This window comes from Micropterus salmoides, unplaced genomic scaffold, assembly GCF_014851395.1.
Source record: "Micropterus salmoides isolate LMB-PRFRI ecotype aquatic unplaced genomic scaffold, ASM1485139v1 Ms_hic_scaffold_8, whole genome shotgun sequence".
Taxonomy (NCBI): domain Eukaryota; kingdom Metazoa; phylum Chordata; class Actinopteri; order Centrarchiformes; family Centrarchidae; genus Micropterus; species Micropterus salmoides.
The window spans coordinates 30,157,531-30,174,766 of record NW_024044570.1 but is presented as its reverse complement, the minus strand read 5'-3'; the positions used below and the strand labels follow the sequence as shown (position 1 = coordinate 30,174,766).

Sequence of the window (17,236 nt, the reverse complement as noted above, 5' to 3'; positions counted from 1 at the left end):
TGAAGGACTGCACTGAAATCCTGTACAAACATTCATGGTATAAAGGCTAAGGAATTTGGTCATCCCCTGACTTTTCATCTAGCGCCACCATGAGGTTGGCTTTTCTTTGATATTTAGTAAATTTGTTAACGGGCTGTATGTAGTTTTTCAATGAAATTACTTATTAATACATCAAATTGTCACTGCCTTGTTGTCAGTGGGCTCAGACCTCACTAAACAAATGAAGCGCACGCTTGTTTTCTCTGTTGCTTTCATCAGCCACTATTCTGCTTTTAATGTGAGGACACTGGGTCAGAGCAGTTCTGTGCGCACTCCTGAGCCTCTCTCAGACTACAGCAACAACACAAGAGCAAATGAAATACAATTCAATAACAACACAAAACAACAGGCTCCCAGGACAACACACACTCCATGTAAGGATAAAAAACACAATAACAACAGTTTTATGTGCTGAGGCCCATCAGACCAAACGAGATTCAGACCATGTTGAGTAAAAACACAGTGAACATCAGAAAGGCTGGAGAAACACAGACAGTCACGTTAGGGCGGCAGTTAACGCTGAGCAGTTGCTAATGTTATCCAGTGCAAAGTTGTATCGCTTTCCACAATACTTCACCAACTAATGCGACCCATATTACTATCCTGGGTACCACCGTTATGATGTCAAAGTGTTGACAGGATGGGGCAGCCAGCTAACGCTAATTAGCTCAGACCTGTCGCTGTTTGTTCACTAACGTTGCAGTAAAGTTACTTACCGCAGTCTAACTGTTATAAGTGTAGCAACAATCTCACTTATAATATTCAGTCCAGCTCACAACCGTTTCGTTACATTAAGTGTGTTCACATTGCTGAGCCTCTAGTGAAAGATACACAGATAGCAATGTCAGTTACTGAAAAGCCCCGCGACCCTGTACGCAGGATAAGCGGCTGACGATGGATGGAGTTACTAAAAAGCAGACACGTGCGCTAAAGCCCTGGATTTACTTGCTTATAACTATGCCTTTGCGTACACAAGATGGCTGCCACACCTATCCTGTGTTCCTTTGGAGCATAGGTTTTACACGTCTCCAGAAATTAATGCTACGCGTCTGCGAGATATGATTTTGCACATGAACGTGGGGGCAGTATGTTGATCTGACCAGCAGGTCAGCAGCACTCTACTGTTCCACACACCAGCCCAGGTGGTGGCAGTATGCAGTTGGTTTGCCAACCGTCATTAAACGCAAAAGAATAAGAAAGTCAGCAGTAGACTTTAAAAAAGGAGATTTATGGCGGATGTTTACAGGAAAACTCCTGGAGCTAGTCCGCAATTATCGAGGTCGTTATGATGTCTCAATGTGTTTGGTTCGTTTACAATGTGCAAATTCAGAGGTTGTCAAGGAAGATAATCCAGTGTCGGCGAGGGATGATCCAGTCCTGGTCTGCCCCCTAGTGGATTCAGGTTTAATCCTCCAGGTACACGCAAAGTACGCAGGCAAGTATGAACAATGCTGTTTGCGTTGCTGACGCCTATCTACGCTTACACTTTGTTAAAAAGCAAGTATATCCAGGGGTTAACGCTGATGCAGCATGTCAGCTAAATGCAGTAAATGTAACGTTATCATGTAATGGTCATGGATTAGTTCAACCTCAAGCTGATAAAAATATTACTGTAACGTTGCAGTGGGAGTTCACCTGAGTTTCCAGCATGTTGTGTGAAGCTGTTTCCGTGTCTGTCTATAGCCTCTCTCACACAGTATTTTTTTCTGGGAGTACTGAGCGGCTCGCTGCGCTGTATTAAAGGTACGGAGCCGGGAATGTTAAAATAACAGAGCCTGAAAAGCCACAGCCTACATGCCGGTGTTTCTGCGTTTATTGCAGGATCTCTGTATGATAGCGGTTGTGTTTCAGATTATGCTCGCTCGTTGCAATCTTAGAACCGCACCGCTTTTCCTGTAGCGACATCATCAGGTCAAAATATGACCAATATGTCCTAATACTTTCTGACCAAATACCTGCAAAACTAATGACATTCCTATACTCGTACTTTGTGTTTAGTGCTGAATCTTGCTAGCAACACAGCATATAGTTATGCCGGTTATCAAGCATATGAATATCAGGGAAATCAGAGTTGAAAGTGAAATCCTCCATATAAACACAGTCAACATAAACATGAAGGAAGAGGATAAAAAAAATAAAATACAGACTGAGAATTCTGATACAAATGGAAAGAATGTCGTGAATTTTATACATGAAGAAATGGAGAAAAGAGGAGCAAAGGGGAAACTTGCAGAGGTCAGCTGCTTGTTCGCAGCAGGGACTAGCAAGGAGGTGGGGGGGGGGATTAGAGGGGAGCAAGCAGTAGTGAGGTTCACTTGTAGGTGACATCCACACCTGTCATGTCGCACACCGCAGGGAGTCGAGAGGTCACTAGACGGATGGGGGCAGACGTAGTGACATCTACACCTGTCATGTCTGCGCCTTAAGAGGTCACCGCTAAGAGTTTAAGACAGAGAGTGAGAGCGCATGAAGAAGAGAGGAAGTGAGCGAGCATTGGGGGGTGTGGGTGGCAAAGGGTCAGGTAGCGGTAAGATGACATCTAAACCTGTCATGTCAAGCTCCTCACAGTTTCAAGCGGTCACCAGACAAAGACAGAGACAGAGGTAGATGTGGAAAAGCTGAAAGCCGTGAGGCGACATCTCCAGCTGTCATGTTTGAACTTGAACTGGGGTCAAGAGATCGCTGTTTTAACCAAAGAGAGGGAACGAGGGATGGAGGTAGAGGGAGAGAGGACAGCTGTAAGTCATACCAACAGAAGGACTCAAGTGAATAACAAGAGTTAGCGGTGTGACAGACAGGCCGTAGACTTCTCTTTGGTTTTTGGCAGAAGACAGGAAAGATGGACGGAAGCCACACTCCATTTCACTAAGCAGGTGTTGGTGGCTCAGTTACATCTGAATCCAAAATTCAGTTAAAATGACAATATGCAGAACACTATTTTGAGAATGGTTGTACTCAGCTCTCTCCTATGTGTGATTCCTGACATGTTTGTCACCTGTCAGCTCATATCAACACTGACGTCAGAACGTATGAACGTCAACCAGTTCTCTTCAAGTACTTATTCAATAGCAATAGTCGTTTATTATTTATTAAGCGACGGGGATACTTACCCGGATATATGTTGTTTCGTGCAACTCATTGTTTTCCAGAATCTCTACAACTGTGGTGGTGAGTGCAAAGTTAGCACAAATCAAAAAGCCACAAAGGCACATCTGTGGGAAATACCCCAGGTTGAAATATACTGGAATTTTAGATTTAAGTATTAAAAGTTAAAATGCTCAATGCATAAAATGGCCCCTGTGACTCTGTGAATAGTATTTATCATATGACCGGTTATTATTCCTGATGCATAAATGTGTAAACATCGTTCTACTGTTGTAGTTTGCTGAGGAAGAGTTAATTTGAACTACTTTATATTCTGTTGGATAGTTTAATCTCTAAAAATGCATCTTATTTTAGTCATTATTTGTATTTAAAATCTTAGTTTGTAAAGGAACTAGTAACTACAGTAAAATGTAGTGGAGAGAAATGTACAGTATTTCCCACTGAAATGTAGTGTAGTAGAAGAATCAAGTAGCATGAAGTAAAATACTCAAGTAAGGTACCAGCAGGGTGGAAATTAACTTTTTGGCTCACCTGCCAATGGGACTGGTAGATGAAAAAAATCTTCAGGCCAAATATATTTTTTACTGGCCAAAATAATAAATTGCCTTTTTATGTCACGTAAACATTTGTTTCAGTACTTTTAATTGAGATAATAAGGTATTCTGTCGAATACAAACTTAAAGAAGACACCAGATTGAAATTTGAAGCAAAGTAATTTATTGCTAATAAATGTAAGACATAACAGTAAATTGTTTTATAAACTTACAAGATGCTTATTAATCAATCATTCAACTTAAATCTTATCACTGCTCACTCTTAATTATGCTTTATCATTCAGCTTAAACCTCCTCATTAATTAGTTTTTTTCTTCTTTTTTGTTTTCGCCTCATTTGTGCCTCCACACTATATTCATTAAACTTTCATATACAGTGTATCAAAACTATAGGCCTAATATTAATTCTGGGTTGTTTTCATTTATTAAATCCTAAGAAAAACAGTCTACATTGGTCTGTAATTTATTAATGCTAATTACTAACAAAAAAATCATAACCATTCATGCACAAAAATAACTGTTAGGTTGTAGTTTTTACTCGCTTTACTAATTCCATTTTTTCTGGTTCACACATATCTCTTTTACGGGCAAATGCATGTGAAATATACTCTATTTAGCAATGCATCATCCGTCCTGAACCCGTCGCGCTACTTTTCTTCTTCTTCTTGTTTATTTGTGGATGCTGTATACTTCCCTTCACTGTTACAGAGCTGTTCTACATGCTGCCACTGGCTTTAACGGTGGGGCACGTAGCAAACAGCGGGCAAAATAAACGGGAGATTTACTGGGAAATATTTTAAAGGGAGGACACCAGGAGAGAAAGGTAAAATATGGGAGAAGCCCCGGGAAAACGGGAGGGTTGACAGGTATGCACGTTACGGTGGTAGCTAGCTCGCTAAATGCTAAAAACACTCCAGGTACTCCGAGCACGACTTGACTACTCCCGACTCCAATCCTCTAACACCCACCCCCTTACATATCTATGACACACTAAACACACAGACACACGGCTGATCTGCCGTTTGGTACATTTAAAAACCTATCATATGGGGAAATCATACCAAATACGTTTACACACCAATGTGGTGGGTAGCCCGCCAACATTTAGCCACCAAACGGAAAACCTACCCACATTTGGCGCTTGGCGGGTGTTAATTTCCAGCCCTGGGTACCAGTACCTCAAAAAAGTACTTGGTTACATTCCACCACTGTAAATAATGTGTACACTTCAGCAGAATAAAAGCATTTCAGTGTGTACGACCAGGCATCGCTCACCAGACGGCTAGTTGAAGTGTTAACTGTGGCTCCTGCTGCCATTGAAAACACTATAAACACTTTAGTTGTGGCTTTCACAGATCGAGTTCTGCAGAACGGTTCACATTTGGTAAGACGTCTGTCATGTGTGTTTTATCATAAGACGAATGGCCTCCGTGGTGTAATAGGAAATGTAGATCCTCAGCACCTGCCAAGCTGCGTCTCCACGTGTAAAACAGAAGAAATTAGATATTGAGTTTGATTTTACACAAATTGAGAATGAAAAACCTTTTAGAATCTCATTTCCTTTCTTCCCTGTAAAACAGCAAGATTTAAAAGTTACCTCACTCTACTCCCACATTAACATTATACTGAATTCAGAAGGTTCATGTAGTCCCTCACCTTTTGCCCAATGATATGAATCTACCTTTCATCCAGCTTTGAATGACCTCTTATTGGTGTAAAGGCCAGGCCCTTTATCGTGTTTCAAAAAGGAAAACACGTCACATTAAAGAAAGATGCACTCCAAGTGCTGTTTTGGTGTGACTTTCTCACAGAGACCGTAAACGGCCTTCCCCGATTCCCCAGCCTCCATCAACACCGTCATCTGAATATCACATAGATACACGGCACACATTCTGGCCAGTCCCAGGGCGCCTTTGTATGAAGAATATGTAGTCCTTTTAGAGTATAGAGTGGGGTTGTTTAAATATTAAAATATGATGATTCATAGTTAAATTTGAACATCAGAATGACTTTGCTCAATAAAGAACAGACAGAATTTGTAGAGACTGATTTTCTTGTGTGATGGCACATGAGCGTGGAGGGCTGAAGTGTCTTACCCCTGAGTGTCTGACTTAAATGTCCCTCTTGATGCCTGCAGTGCTGAGGTGACAGCTCTGTGATAAACACTGATGTCAGATGACTGATCTCCACTTGGCCCCTCTGATTTTGGCAAACAGTCTTTTGGAAGACATTGTGACAGTCACCGCTTACTGCTTATGTTACATTACAGACTATTTTACCCGCTCCCTTCATTATCATACTTGTTTGTCTTTGTCCTCTCCTCCTCTCTCCCCTCCTGCCTCTCTTCCCCATCTCCCTCTACCCACCCCCCATTCCTCATCCTCCCCCTCTGTCTCTTGATCTCTCCGAGGCTCCTGCCAGCATCCTCTCTGTGGGAGTGCTACGCCTTAACACTGGCCCTTCTTCATTACACCAAACAGTTTGATCAATTATTCTATTAACTTTACTCTCTTTTTCTTTCTTTCTTTCCCTCTCCCTCTCTCATCTGTCTCATGTCTGCTTTCAGAGGCCTTGGCGGCGTGCTATCCCTGGGACTGCTATGTCTTCGCCCTGGCGGTTTTCGTGACGCTGACCAATCAGATACATAAGTGGAGCCACTCCTACTTCGGCCTCCCGCGCTGGGTCACGCTGCTCCAGGACTGGCATCTGGTGTTGCCACGGAAACACCACCGCATCCACCATGTCTCGCCGCACGAGACATATTACTGCATTACTACAGGTAAGAGCTGGTGTCATCAGTAAATAGTGCTCCCACTACTGTCAGACAAATACGGTAAATGTGTTTTTACATACTAGAGCTGTTACTTAACTATACTGAACAAAATTATAAACGCAACACTTTTTTGCTCCCATTCGTCATAAGCTGAACTCAAAGATCTGAGACTTTCTCTATGTACACAAAAGGCCTATTTCTCTCAAATATTGCTCACAAATCCGTGTTAGTGAGCACTTCTCCTATGCTGAGATAATCCATCCACCTCACAGGTGTGCCATATCAAGATGCTGAGCAGAGAGCATGGGTATTGCACAGGTGTGCCTTAGGTTGGCCACAATAAAAGGCCACTCTATTTTTAGAATATGCTGCTCAGCTTTGAATTACTTTTAAATTGATGTAGAAAAAATGTGCTGTCTAATGTTAGTTCAACTCTCTACCCATGTTTCATTTAGTTAGCATGCAACTTTATCATAGATGAACAAATCATACCAGCAGTTTTAGATAAATGTGTTGGCTGGATAACATTTAATATCATTTAACCTTGATAACAACAGCTGCATTAGTTAAGCCACGATTGAAGGACAGGGCCAAGATTCTATTTACAGTACACTTTTCAAACATAATGTAATCCAACCCCATGTGCTTTCAAGTTGCTAAGAATCATTTTACCATCAATGCTGTTTATATATGAGAGGGAAGCGTTAACGTTTCTGTCAGGATATGGAGAACAGATCAAAGATATTTGATTAAAATGAATCTATGACCAGATAACACCCCCCCCACCACCACCACCTAAGAAAAAACGAACCAATGTTCTGTTCAGAGCATTGAGACACTGAAGGACAGGATGTGTATCACTTTTCAACACTATCAAATGTTTATCAGTGTGTATGTTGTGGGCGGACATTTTAGATCGCCATAATAGAAGCTGATGACTCCAAAATTATTTCACTTACAATTCTCTGCAGATTGGGACAAAATGGCGGCCGTGGTGTCTGTCTGTCTGTCTCTTATAAATAACTAAGTGAAAATGTTGTGTTTGCGTGCGTGTGTGTCTTTAGAGACACGAGGCCTCCGTAACACATCCGCATTCGGTATTCTGTGTGCATCTGGGTGAGAGGGAGGGAGAGAAAACACAAGGGGGATTCAGTTTGTACGTCACCCTGTGCCCCTGCGGACGACAGATGTGTGTGTGAGCAAGTTGAGGGGGGTGGCACAGGGAAAGTGTGTGTGTTTGTGCACCCGCACACACACGTGTACATCTGCATACTCGAGCATCTGTGTGTATACTAGTCTTTTTGACCTCCTCTTCGGTTTCAAACCTGTGTGTGTGTGTGTGTGTGTGTGTGGTGGGTGGTGGGTTGGTGGCGGTCGGGGCCCACATGGGACGGCGGCGGCCCCCCGCTCCCCCAGCCTGGCTGCCTGGGCCGGGCTTGGATTCCACTGGGGCTCGCCTAGCTGCCTTTGTGTTCGCCACCGGCTGACAATCCCCATGTATATTTAATGCTAACCTGCTGTCTGTTCTAACAAATAGGACTTCACAGGCAGAGGGGGGATGGAGGACAGGGGAGAGAGGGAGGAGAGTGAGCGGAAGGGCGAGGAGAGGGTGGGTAGGAAGCAGGGATTTGGAGCAACAAAAACAAAAGGAGGAACGGGTGGCGAAAGAAGGAGAAATGGAGTGAGAGAGAAGAGGAAGAAAGAGTGATGGAGGGAAAGAAAGAGTGAAATCAAACAAAAATCTCTGGCTGCTTTACTGTCTTCCAGCAGAGAGACTGTCACTGGAGGGACACACACACACACACACACATATATCCCCGCAGCTATAGCATGCACCCTATGCAAACACATCATGGGTGGTAGTGTGTGAGCATCAGACAAGGCTAGCCTAAGTACATACAGCCCATGTGGATGTCTCTATTTGCTTCTTGCCAGTGTGTGTGTATGTGTGTGTGTGTGTGTGTGCACGCGCTTGTACATCTGTCATCTCTTTTATTTCTGCAGTTGTGTGCTCGTGTTATTGACTGTGTCGACTTAAAAAGCAAAACTGCATTTGTGCAAGTGCTTAACTCTACATACAGATTGTGTGTATGCATGTCTTTGGTTATGATAGAAAACAGACATTGTGTGCGTGTCTGAGATGCATGTATGTACAGAGACTATTGTACAGTCATGCATGTACATGTAAATGTACTTTGGCCTACAGCCATACATACATTAATGTATTTTTCCTAAACATACAGTAGGTTCATAACTATTTAAGTTCTGTAAAGTGTAAAAGAACGAAGAATCTGAAAATGTATGTGTGTGAGAGAAAGTGCCCGTGTGTCTCTGTGAGTTAGTAGGGGCTAAGGACATCTGCTGGGAGAATCCCCTCTGAAATCTCGTCTGTATATGATGATGAGAGTGAGACAGGAGGATAGAAGAACTGGGGATAAAGGAGGGAATAAAAAGAGAACAGTAGAGGGTGAAGGAAGTTGAGGTGAAATCTGAGGTGAAGCATAGAGATGAAAAAGTAAGAGACACTAGGAGATCCCAGATGAGGGAAAAAGAGAGGAGGGGAAGGAATGCAGGTTGGAGAGGCTGGAGAAAGGATGTTTGTAAACAGGTCAATAAGAGCCGGTGTTCGCCCTGTGGGTGCTGCTGGAGCAGTGGGCGGGGCCACAGACCAAACAAATATCTAAATACAGTAGCAAAATCCCTCCAGGGCTCTGAGACTATGGACTGATCTGTCTAAAACGCTTAGGCTTGTACATCATTGTCATCCTTCAGGTCATTCCATAACTGCCACCCAGTGTGACCGAATGTTTGGCTGACAGCGCTGTCGGCAGCCCGACTGGAGAGGCGCTCCGTGGTATGCTAGGAATTTTATTACTGGGCAGGAGAGTGAATTATATATTTTTCATATATAGGTAAGGTGTATTGAATAAAATAGATCAGTAGTAACTAACCAGTGTTTATAAAAACTAAAAATATATAAATAGGGAAAAGCATGAACTAGTAAACCACAAGCACATGAATCGTAAAGACGATCCCCTGACATATGTTTGGTGTTATAATGGGTTTACATAAAATGTTTCTGAAGAATTTGGTGATCCCCTGACCTTATAACTAGTGCCAACACCAGGTTTCATTTTGTCAGTTACTTTGGTTTATGACCAAACACCTGCAAAACAAATGACATTCACATCAGCCCTCAGCTGTACTTTGTATTAAGTGCTAATTAGCTGATGTTAGCATGTTAAAACATTAAACTAAGATGCATGCATCATGCAAACATGGTGAAGATTACCTGCTCAACATCCGGATGTTAGCATGCCAGTGTTAGCTTTCAGCTCAAAGGACCACTGTGCACCGTGTAGCAGCAACAGCCTCACAAAGCCACTAGCAGGGATGTAAACTCTTAAGCCTTGTTGGCTTTATCTGCATTTAGAAGCAATAATGCTTGCAATCTCTTAATCTTTCCAAAGTTTGTTCCTTTCAAATCCTATGTCACTTTTTGACTAATCTTTTCCTCCTTTTTCCACCTTCCTGACTCTCTTCTTCCACTTTCTCTGCCCCATTTTCTGTCTCTTTTGCCATGTTTCCTCACGACCTAGGTTGGTGTAACTATCCGCTGGACCAGCTGGGCTTTTGGAGACGGATGGAGCAATTGATCCAACAACTCACAGGGCAGAAACCGCGATCAGATGACATGGCGTGGGCCAAGAAAACCGACAGATAAACACAAAAAGGAGGGATGGATGGACGGTCGGGCCTGCAGATGCAAAAACATAGAAGAAAGAGATGGATGGGGAAAAACACATACACACATTTTACTCATGTATCTGCGCTTCTTGCTATAATACTAAAGAGCAAACATTTAAAGAATCTGTGTTTGCAAAAAAAAAAAAATCAAAGATGGTTCGAATGATTTCTGTATGTGCTGGAGTCTGTAGTTTAACAAGCTTTGAACGTAGGAGGACTACAAGCTGATTGGCTGTTACTCTGCTGTAACAGCCAATTGGCTTGTGGTCCTGTCTATCAAATAAGGTGTTGTGGTGTGTGGGAAGTTTCTGGAGGTTGGGCTCTCCAGGAGTGACACCATGCTGTCTGTTGAAGGCAGCTTCTTACACCACACATACACATGTACACACACAAACACACGCAAGCGCATAAACACACCTGTTTGCACACAAACTCAAACATGTTTGTTCAAACATGTTCAGTGTCTCCACTGACTTCTTCTTGTCTGTTGTATTAGGGTTGTTTGGCTCATACTAGAAACATCACCACCCTGATGGATGTTTTTACACACAAGAAGGTGAAAATCTCATGACTGTGTGCTTAAAAACTGTGTGATTAAAAATGTAGACAGTTAACTTCACCTCTTTAGTGCATGTGCTCGAGGTAAGATGATCTGAAGATGATTTGAGGTCCGTACATACAAGCAAAGCCATGTTTTCCAGTTTTGGTTGATTCTGAATCAATGATAAAAGCATTTTCTGTTCATCCTATATGTGCTTTGACAAACTGTAGAACTTTTCTTGCGCAGACATTTCTCATGGAAATTTGGTACAGAAGACACTTGCAGCAGCTTTGGGAATACACCTCTGTGTATACAAAAGCTTCTAAATGAACGTATTTACTGCACAAAACAAATCATCTGTAAGCCATTATGATGACTTCTAATTAGATTAGAACCTATATTTCACTTGAATCCAGATTAGTTTAGAATTTTTAGCACATCTGTTCAGCTAGCTGTAGTAAAGCATTTCATCTTTTTTCGCTTTCATGCACATGAAAGAGGCAGCCAGACTTTCTCGTTGTCTCTTCATATATTACATTTTCCACTAAAAAACAAATCAACAGTGTGGTCAGATTTTGACTGTCTTGACAGACAGAGAAAAGACACAACTGAACTGAAAATGGTGGTTTAGCAAGTTATAGTAGGTGTAAAGCAGGTTACAAATGCAAAGGTGAATGTGTTTACACTTACAGGAATACGTTTAGGGAAATACACTCACTCCTTTACTTGGCAAGACTGAGATAAAAAGATGAATTTTACGGCGTAATGCATTCACTTATAATAAATATATATTGTCCTGTTTTTTTTGTATTAACAAAATTATTATCTCAGAATTCTGAGAAAAGTATTCATGGGAGGGGGGCTGCTGCTGATCAGCCTGACCCTCCAGCACTGCTATATGAGTACCGATAAATATAAATACAGGGTATTAGTTACATGTTACATGCCAAATTATGTCAGCTAACTGGCTGCTTGACCACGTGTAACATGAGAGAGCAAACCAAATGAGATGTCTCGTTAATGCATTTTTTTTTTTTTCCCATGAAAACGTTTCTCAGCATTCTGAGATAATAATGTCATTAATTCAGACAAAGAGGGCAAACATTCTTTTCTCAAGTGAATGCATTATTATGCTTCCATAGTATACCACTCTCACAGAAGCCTAGGACTGGGGGGAGTGAGGAGACTGAGTATGCAGGAGGGCCCACAAAGATACTAGAATGAATTGCTATTGATGCAGGTAGGGATCCATAGAGAGAGTCTATGTACAGGGTCCACACTGTTGTGCTCTACCCCTGCACTCTCATGTAAGGATGATACATTTGTGGCTGTAGCATTCACTGACTAGCTAGGTTAGCATTTCTTATTATAACTGGAAACGATGGGAAATAGCTAGCCTAGCTCTGTCCAAACATAACAAAATACACATACCAGCACCACTAGCTGTTTTTCCATATTTCCAGTCTTTGTGCTAAGCTAAGTTAATCGGCCGCTGGTGGTAGCTTCATATGTAGCTAAAGACATGGAGGACCTCTGGCATTGAGTTTGGATGGCAGGTTGATGTTTTATAATATATATCTATCTCAAGTTTACACGTACACACACACACATATATATATATATATATATAATGTGTGTGTGTGTGTGTAAACTTGAGGTTCTTTCTTACATTTTAGCATAAAAGACAGAAGCAGAACTTCCTGGGCATCAGTGGTTTCTCCTTACTGTACTTGTGTCATGTCTGCAGACAGAAATGTATCCAGCAGAAGTTCAGTTTCTTGGAGGATGCTTGTGGCTGCCCTAAAGGCCATAAAATGAGTTCTACGTGTGAAGTTTGCATTTTCACCATCACACTGGACAGCTCAGGGCACGAAAGCTTGGTTGAGTTGGTTAGTGCCTCCAAGAGCTGCTTCTTGTCACTTCCTGCATCACTGGGAATTTAAATTCAGTTTTTTGTCAGCCCAGGACAACCAGACCACTTCCTAAAGCACTTCCCAATCATTTAAATTGTACTGCTCTGATTAAGGAAAGTTTGAAAAATGTTTTTTCATCAACAACCGTTCTATACCACAAATAAATCTTTGCAGTCTTTTATAAACAGTTGCAGTCATTCAAACCATTTTAGAAATCCTGATCCATTGCTGTGTTCACATCCAAAATCCTACCGTAAAAAAGACAAAGAAATCCCATCAGCAGTTTTGCAAGATGCTAATTGTTGGCGCTGTCTATTCCACTGTGCTGCTTTGGCTGCAACTGTAAATACTAAACCATACCAAGAAGGGATCACAAACCTTTAAACCTAAATCAGAGAGATTCACACATTCAAACTGAATTTCTGTTGCACTAGCAAACTACTAGCAAGTTGCTTATAGAATGCAAATAATGTCTCCAGTATCAGATTTTTGCTTACATTAATACGGTGACACATGCACTTTAGTTGGCTGTTAATAACTCTGTACTAAAGAGTCTAGTTGCTTGACGTCGTAGTTTCTTTCAAGGCTGGAAATCTCTTCAGTCACCGAAAATCAATAACAGCACTTTCATGTTTTACTGGGTTAATGTCTGAAAATGTGTCCTGCAAGCAACTGTTGACTCATGATAACACACACACAGATAAAGTCACACATCTCATTTGCATGCACACACACACATAACAAAACTCTTGAATGCTGTCACACTGTACACCAACACACAGGCTCTTTCTGACATTGTGTTCTGTTGTTTTCTCCGGCTTTATAATGTTCTATTTTTTTATTAACGGATCAAGCCTTGTAGAGTTCAGTTTTGACGTTCCATTTTGCAGCTCAACGCTCGCTGCTCGTCTTGCCTTAATGTTTTTATCTGCTCTTTGATTTAAATAAAGGTTTATTAAATCCAAATGGTCACTCAGTATGGTCATCTTTAATATAAAAAACATTTGTTTGGAGATGTCTAATTTATGCAGAATGTGAGCTGCACTGCTCTGAGGACTGAAGGGGCTGTATAAGTATCATTTCAACGCTGTTTCAAAGACTTGACCTTTAGCTTTAGTGCATTAGTCCAAGAGGCCTGTCAATCTCCGAATATGTGGTAAACAAAATACAAAGGAAAAAACTAAATGAGAACAGAAAATGGGGACATATGGGTAAAGGATGTGCACTCATCATTAATCTTAAAGCATGTTTCTGTGTCAGGGTTAATGCTGTTCCCTGGCTCAAAAGTTTAATTTGTGAGAATTTCTACACACTAGTTAAAAGCCACTGCTGAACCACCAGCACCCTCTAGTGTAAGTTGAAGTTTCTACTCCGGTTTACCTTATTCCTTTCAGAAATAGATGGATAGCTGGATGGATGGATAGGATGATGTAGTGTGGAGTCCTCAGCAGAGGTCAGAAGGTCACCATGTTCTCCTCTAGATCCCTGCCATCTAACTTCCCAGATTGGATCAATGAGTCTCACTCTCCAGATCTACCTCCCCAGAAAGCAGATCCCCCTGCTGCAGCTGCCCCTCTGGACCCTGCTGAGAGCCGGAGGCAAGACCAGTGCTGGTGAGGAGGAAAGGGAAGGTAATTAGAAAGGAGAGGAGACAAGGACAGGGGAGGTGAAACAAGGAATTATTACAGTATCAAATTAATATTTAATAAGTTTGTCAATATTTTTATTTCCTGGTGTGTAAATATAACCAGCATTACTACTGCCTGCTACTGGACAGAGTGTGAAGCAGTATTTTTAGTTGTTGGTTGTTATTTCGTTTTAAGTGTTTACCACAGTGTAAGAGCTGGTTCAGTTTCAAAGCGTATGCTTCCCTGCTGCCTTGAAAGTGTGAGGTTGAATAATTTGTTATGAGTCAAATTAACTGAACTTTAAAAAAAAAACAACAACAGATCAATACACTTAAAGTATTAAGTTAATCACACTGACAAATATTGCAGTTCTGCAGTCTTCTGTTTGAAGAGTCAGTTCTGCGTTTGACATGAAGAACTCACAGCTGCAGCTGCTCCTGTTGGAGAGTCTTTGTACCAGGACATTTTAGGTACTCCTTGATACAGAAAGTCACTTCTGTGGTTATTCTAACAATAGATACATTTGTGGTGTCTGACTGTCACCACACACTGAAGAAGTTGTAATGTGGAGATAATCTTTTCATAAGGGGAAAAAAATAATTTCAGTTAAAGACTATTAGGACTTTCTGTACATTTGATGACACGTTTTGGGGTTGTTAATTTGTTGAAAGTATAACAATTGACTGTGGCAGATCACACATACAAACACAGACGGTGTCTGTCGTACCTGAGTGTGAAACGTACACACACACACACACGCACACAACGGAGGATATGACATGTTGCAGAACTCTCGCAGATCTCACATGTCTTCATATAGCTCACAGTAAGAGCTCCTTTGTCATTCCCACATTACTGCCACCTTTTCTACTGTAACACCCAGCACTAACAAGACACACATGTAGCTAGCCTTCCTCTCATACATACATACATACATACATACATACACACACTCACACACACTCACACATACATTTGCTCTCTCTCTCTGCATGGTGGTGACATATTGGATCTCACTATGCTGATGTGCTTGGCTGATCAGTGTCTCACGCTGGTAGCTATTAAAGTTTCTATCAGACATACTGAGATCAGGGCTTGATGGCAACACTTGCAGCGGGGACATGAATGTGCAGCTTTTAAGTTGATACTTAGTTATATTATAAAAGTTATAGTTTTTACCAAGCAGCGGCTTTATATAGCAGTGCATATTGTGATCATTATTGTCATAAAAATGTCCATCTCACAGTTCATTATGTGTCACACTTGGTATTGAAATTATACTTTCATAAATTCATGTCTTCAATCAATCCTTTGTGCGGAGATGCAGGAGGGGATCTACTTTTTGTTGCTTCATAGATTTCCAGAAGGCTTTTGATAGTGTAAATGATCATCTTAGCTTCAAACTACAGAAATCTGGTACTAATGGGAAATTTTATAAAGCTGTGAAAACTATCGATCAAGCCCCACTTACATGTGGGCAAAGTAATAACTAGAGAACAGGTTGGTGTCCAACCTCTTCTGGTGTGAAACAAGGGGATGTGCTCTCCTCTACACTATTTACACTATATGAATGACTTAATAGTAAATTAAGCAAGCAGATATTGAGGTCCGACTCTCTGACTTTCCAGCTGGTACTTGCAGATGATGCAGCTCTTACGGCAGAGACTGAATTTTGAATGGTAAATAGTGTACGTTACTGGTATAGTAAATTATAATGAAGATAAAACTCAGATCATGAGTTTCTCACAAAAGTAAGTTTGTGTTTCATTTTGGATTATACCCAGAATTACAAATATTTTGGTTTTTATCTTAGATCATATTACTTTTCATGCATAAAATGTCCCAAAACTCAATACAAGGTCACATGGGATAGGAGCCATGTAAAGTAGGCAAACGGGTGACATGCTTAGACAATGTATGTGTAGTGTTGTGTGTTTATAAGTTTATATCTGATATAATGTGTTTGAAACATGTACTGTAGACAGTACCATGTATTGGCTTGCTTTCTTTTTGTTTGCCTCTGAAGGTAATGAAAGTAGTTTCTTGTAAGACCATGTGGGCTGTTTGTGACACTTGAATATGAAAATGGGTGAATTAATTCACTTATTCATTCATTTTATATTTTTATAAATGTATAAACTGCTTGAGGCACCGATGTGTCCCTTAGGGTTATAGGATTGAAGTCAGTCACTACCAAACTTGTGGCAATGTGTTAGTAATCAGAATCAGAATCAGAAATACTTTATTGATCCCCGAGGGGAAATTCGTTTGTCGCAATTGCACACTTGTCAAAGGTAGATAGATAAATAGTATAGTATATAAACATATATATATAATAATATAAATATAAAATATAAATTATATTAAATATAAAGGAAATTATGTACAATATTTACATTATTAAGAGTTATTATGGTGAACCAAAAAGGACTAGTGAATAAATAGCAGTGAATATTGCAATATTGCATTTATTATTAAACAGATAATATTGCACAAAAATTGATAATACGGTCCAGTTTAAAAACTAAGTATCTGTGTGTCAGACACTTAGAGGGAGGAGTTCTAGTTTGATGGCCACAGGCAGGAATGACTTCCTGTGGCGCTCTGTGGTGCGTTTTGGGGGAGTGAGTTTTGCACTGAAAGTGCTCCTGTGTTTGAGCAGCACGTCATGGAGTGGGTGAGAGACATTGTCCAAGATGACTTGTGGTCTGGGCAGCATCCTCCTCTCTGACACCACCAACAGAGAGTCCAGCTCCACCCCCACAACGTCACTGTCCTTGCGGATCAGTTTGTTGAGTCTGTTAGAGTCTGCTACCCTCAGTCTGCTGCCCCAGCATGCAACAGCAAACAGGACAGCACTGGCCACCACAGACTCATAAAACATCCTCAGCATCGTCCTGCAGATGTTGAAGGACCTCAGCCTCCTCAGAAAATAGA

General features: G+C 41.2%; 1 protein-coding gene across 1 annotated transcript in view; it reads left to right on the top strand.

The window, feature by feature from the left end:
- si:ch211-212o1.2 (uncharacterized protein LOC492735 homolog) overlaps positions 1-13,637 on the top strand; it is a 46,984-nt gene extending 33,347 nt beyond the window's left edge. Inside the window, exons 5-6 of the mRNA XM_038706339.1 lie at positions 6,264-6,476; positions 10,070-13,637. Of these exons, the coding sequence (XP_038562267.1) occupies positions 6,264-6,476; positions 10,070-10,194 (338 nt within the window). The 3' untranslated portion in view covers positions 10,195-13,637. The remainder of the gene's footprint in view (positions 1-6,263; positions 6,477-10,069) is intronic.
- Positions 13,638-17,236: the final 3,599 nt, after the last annotated feature.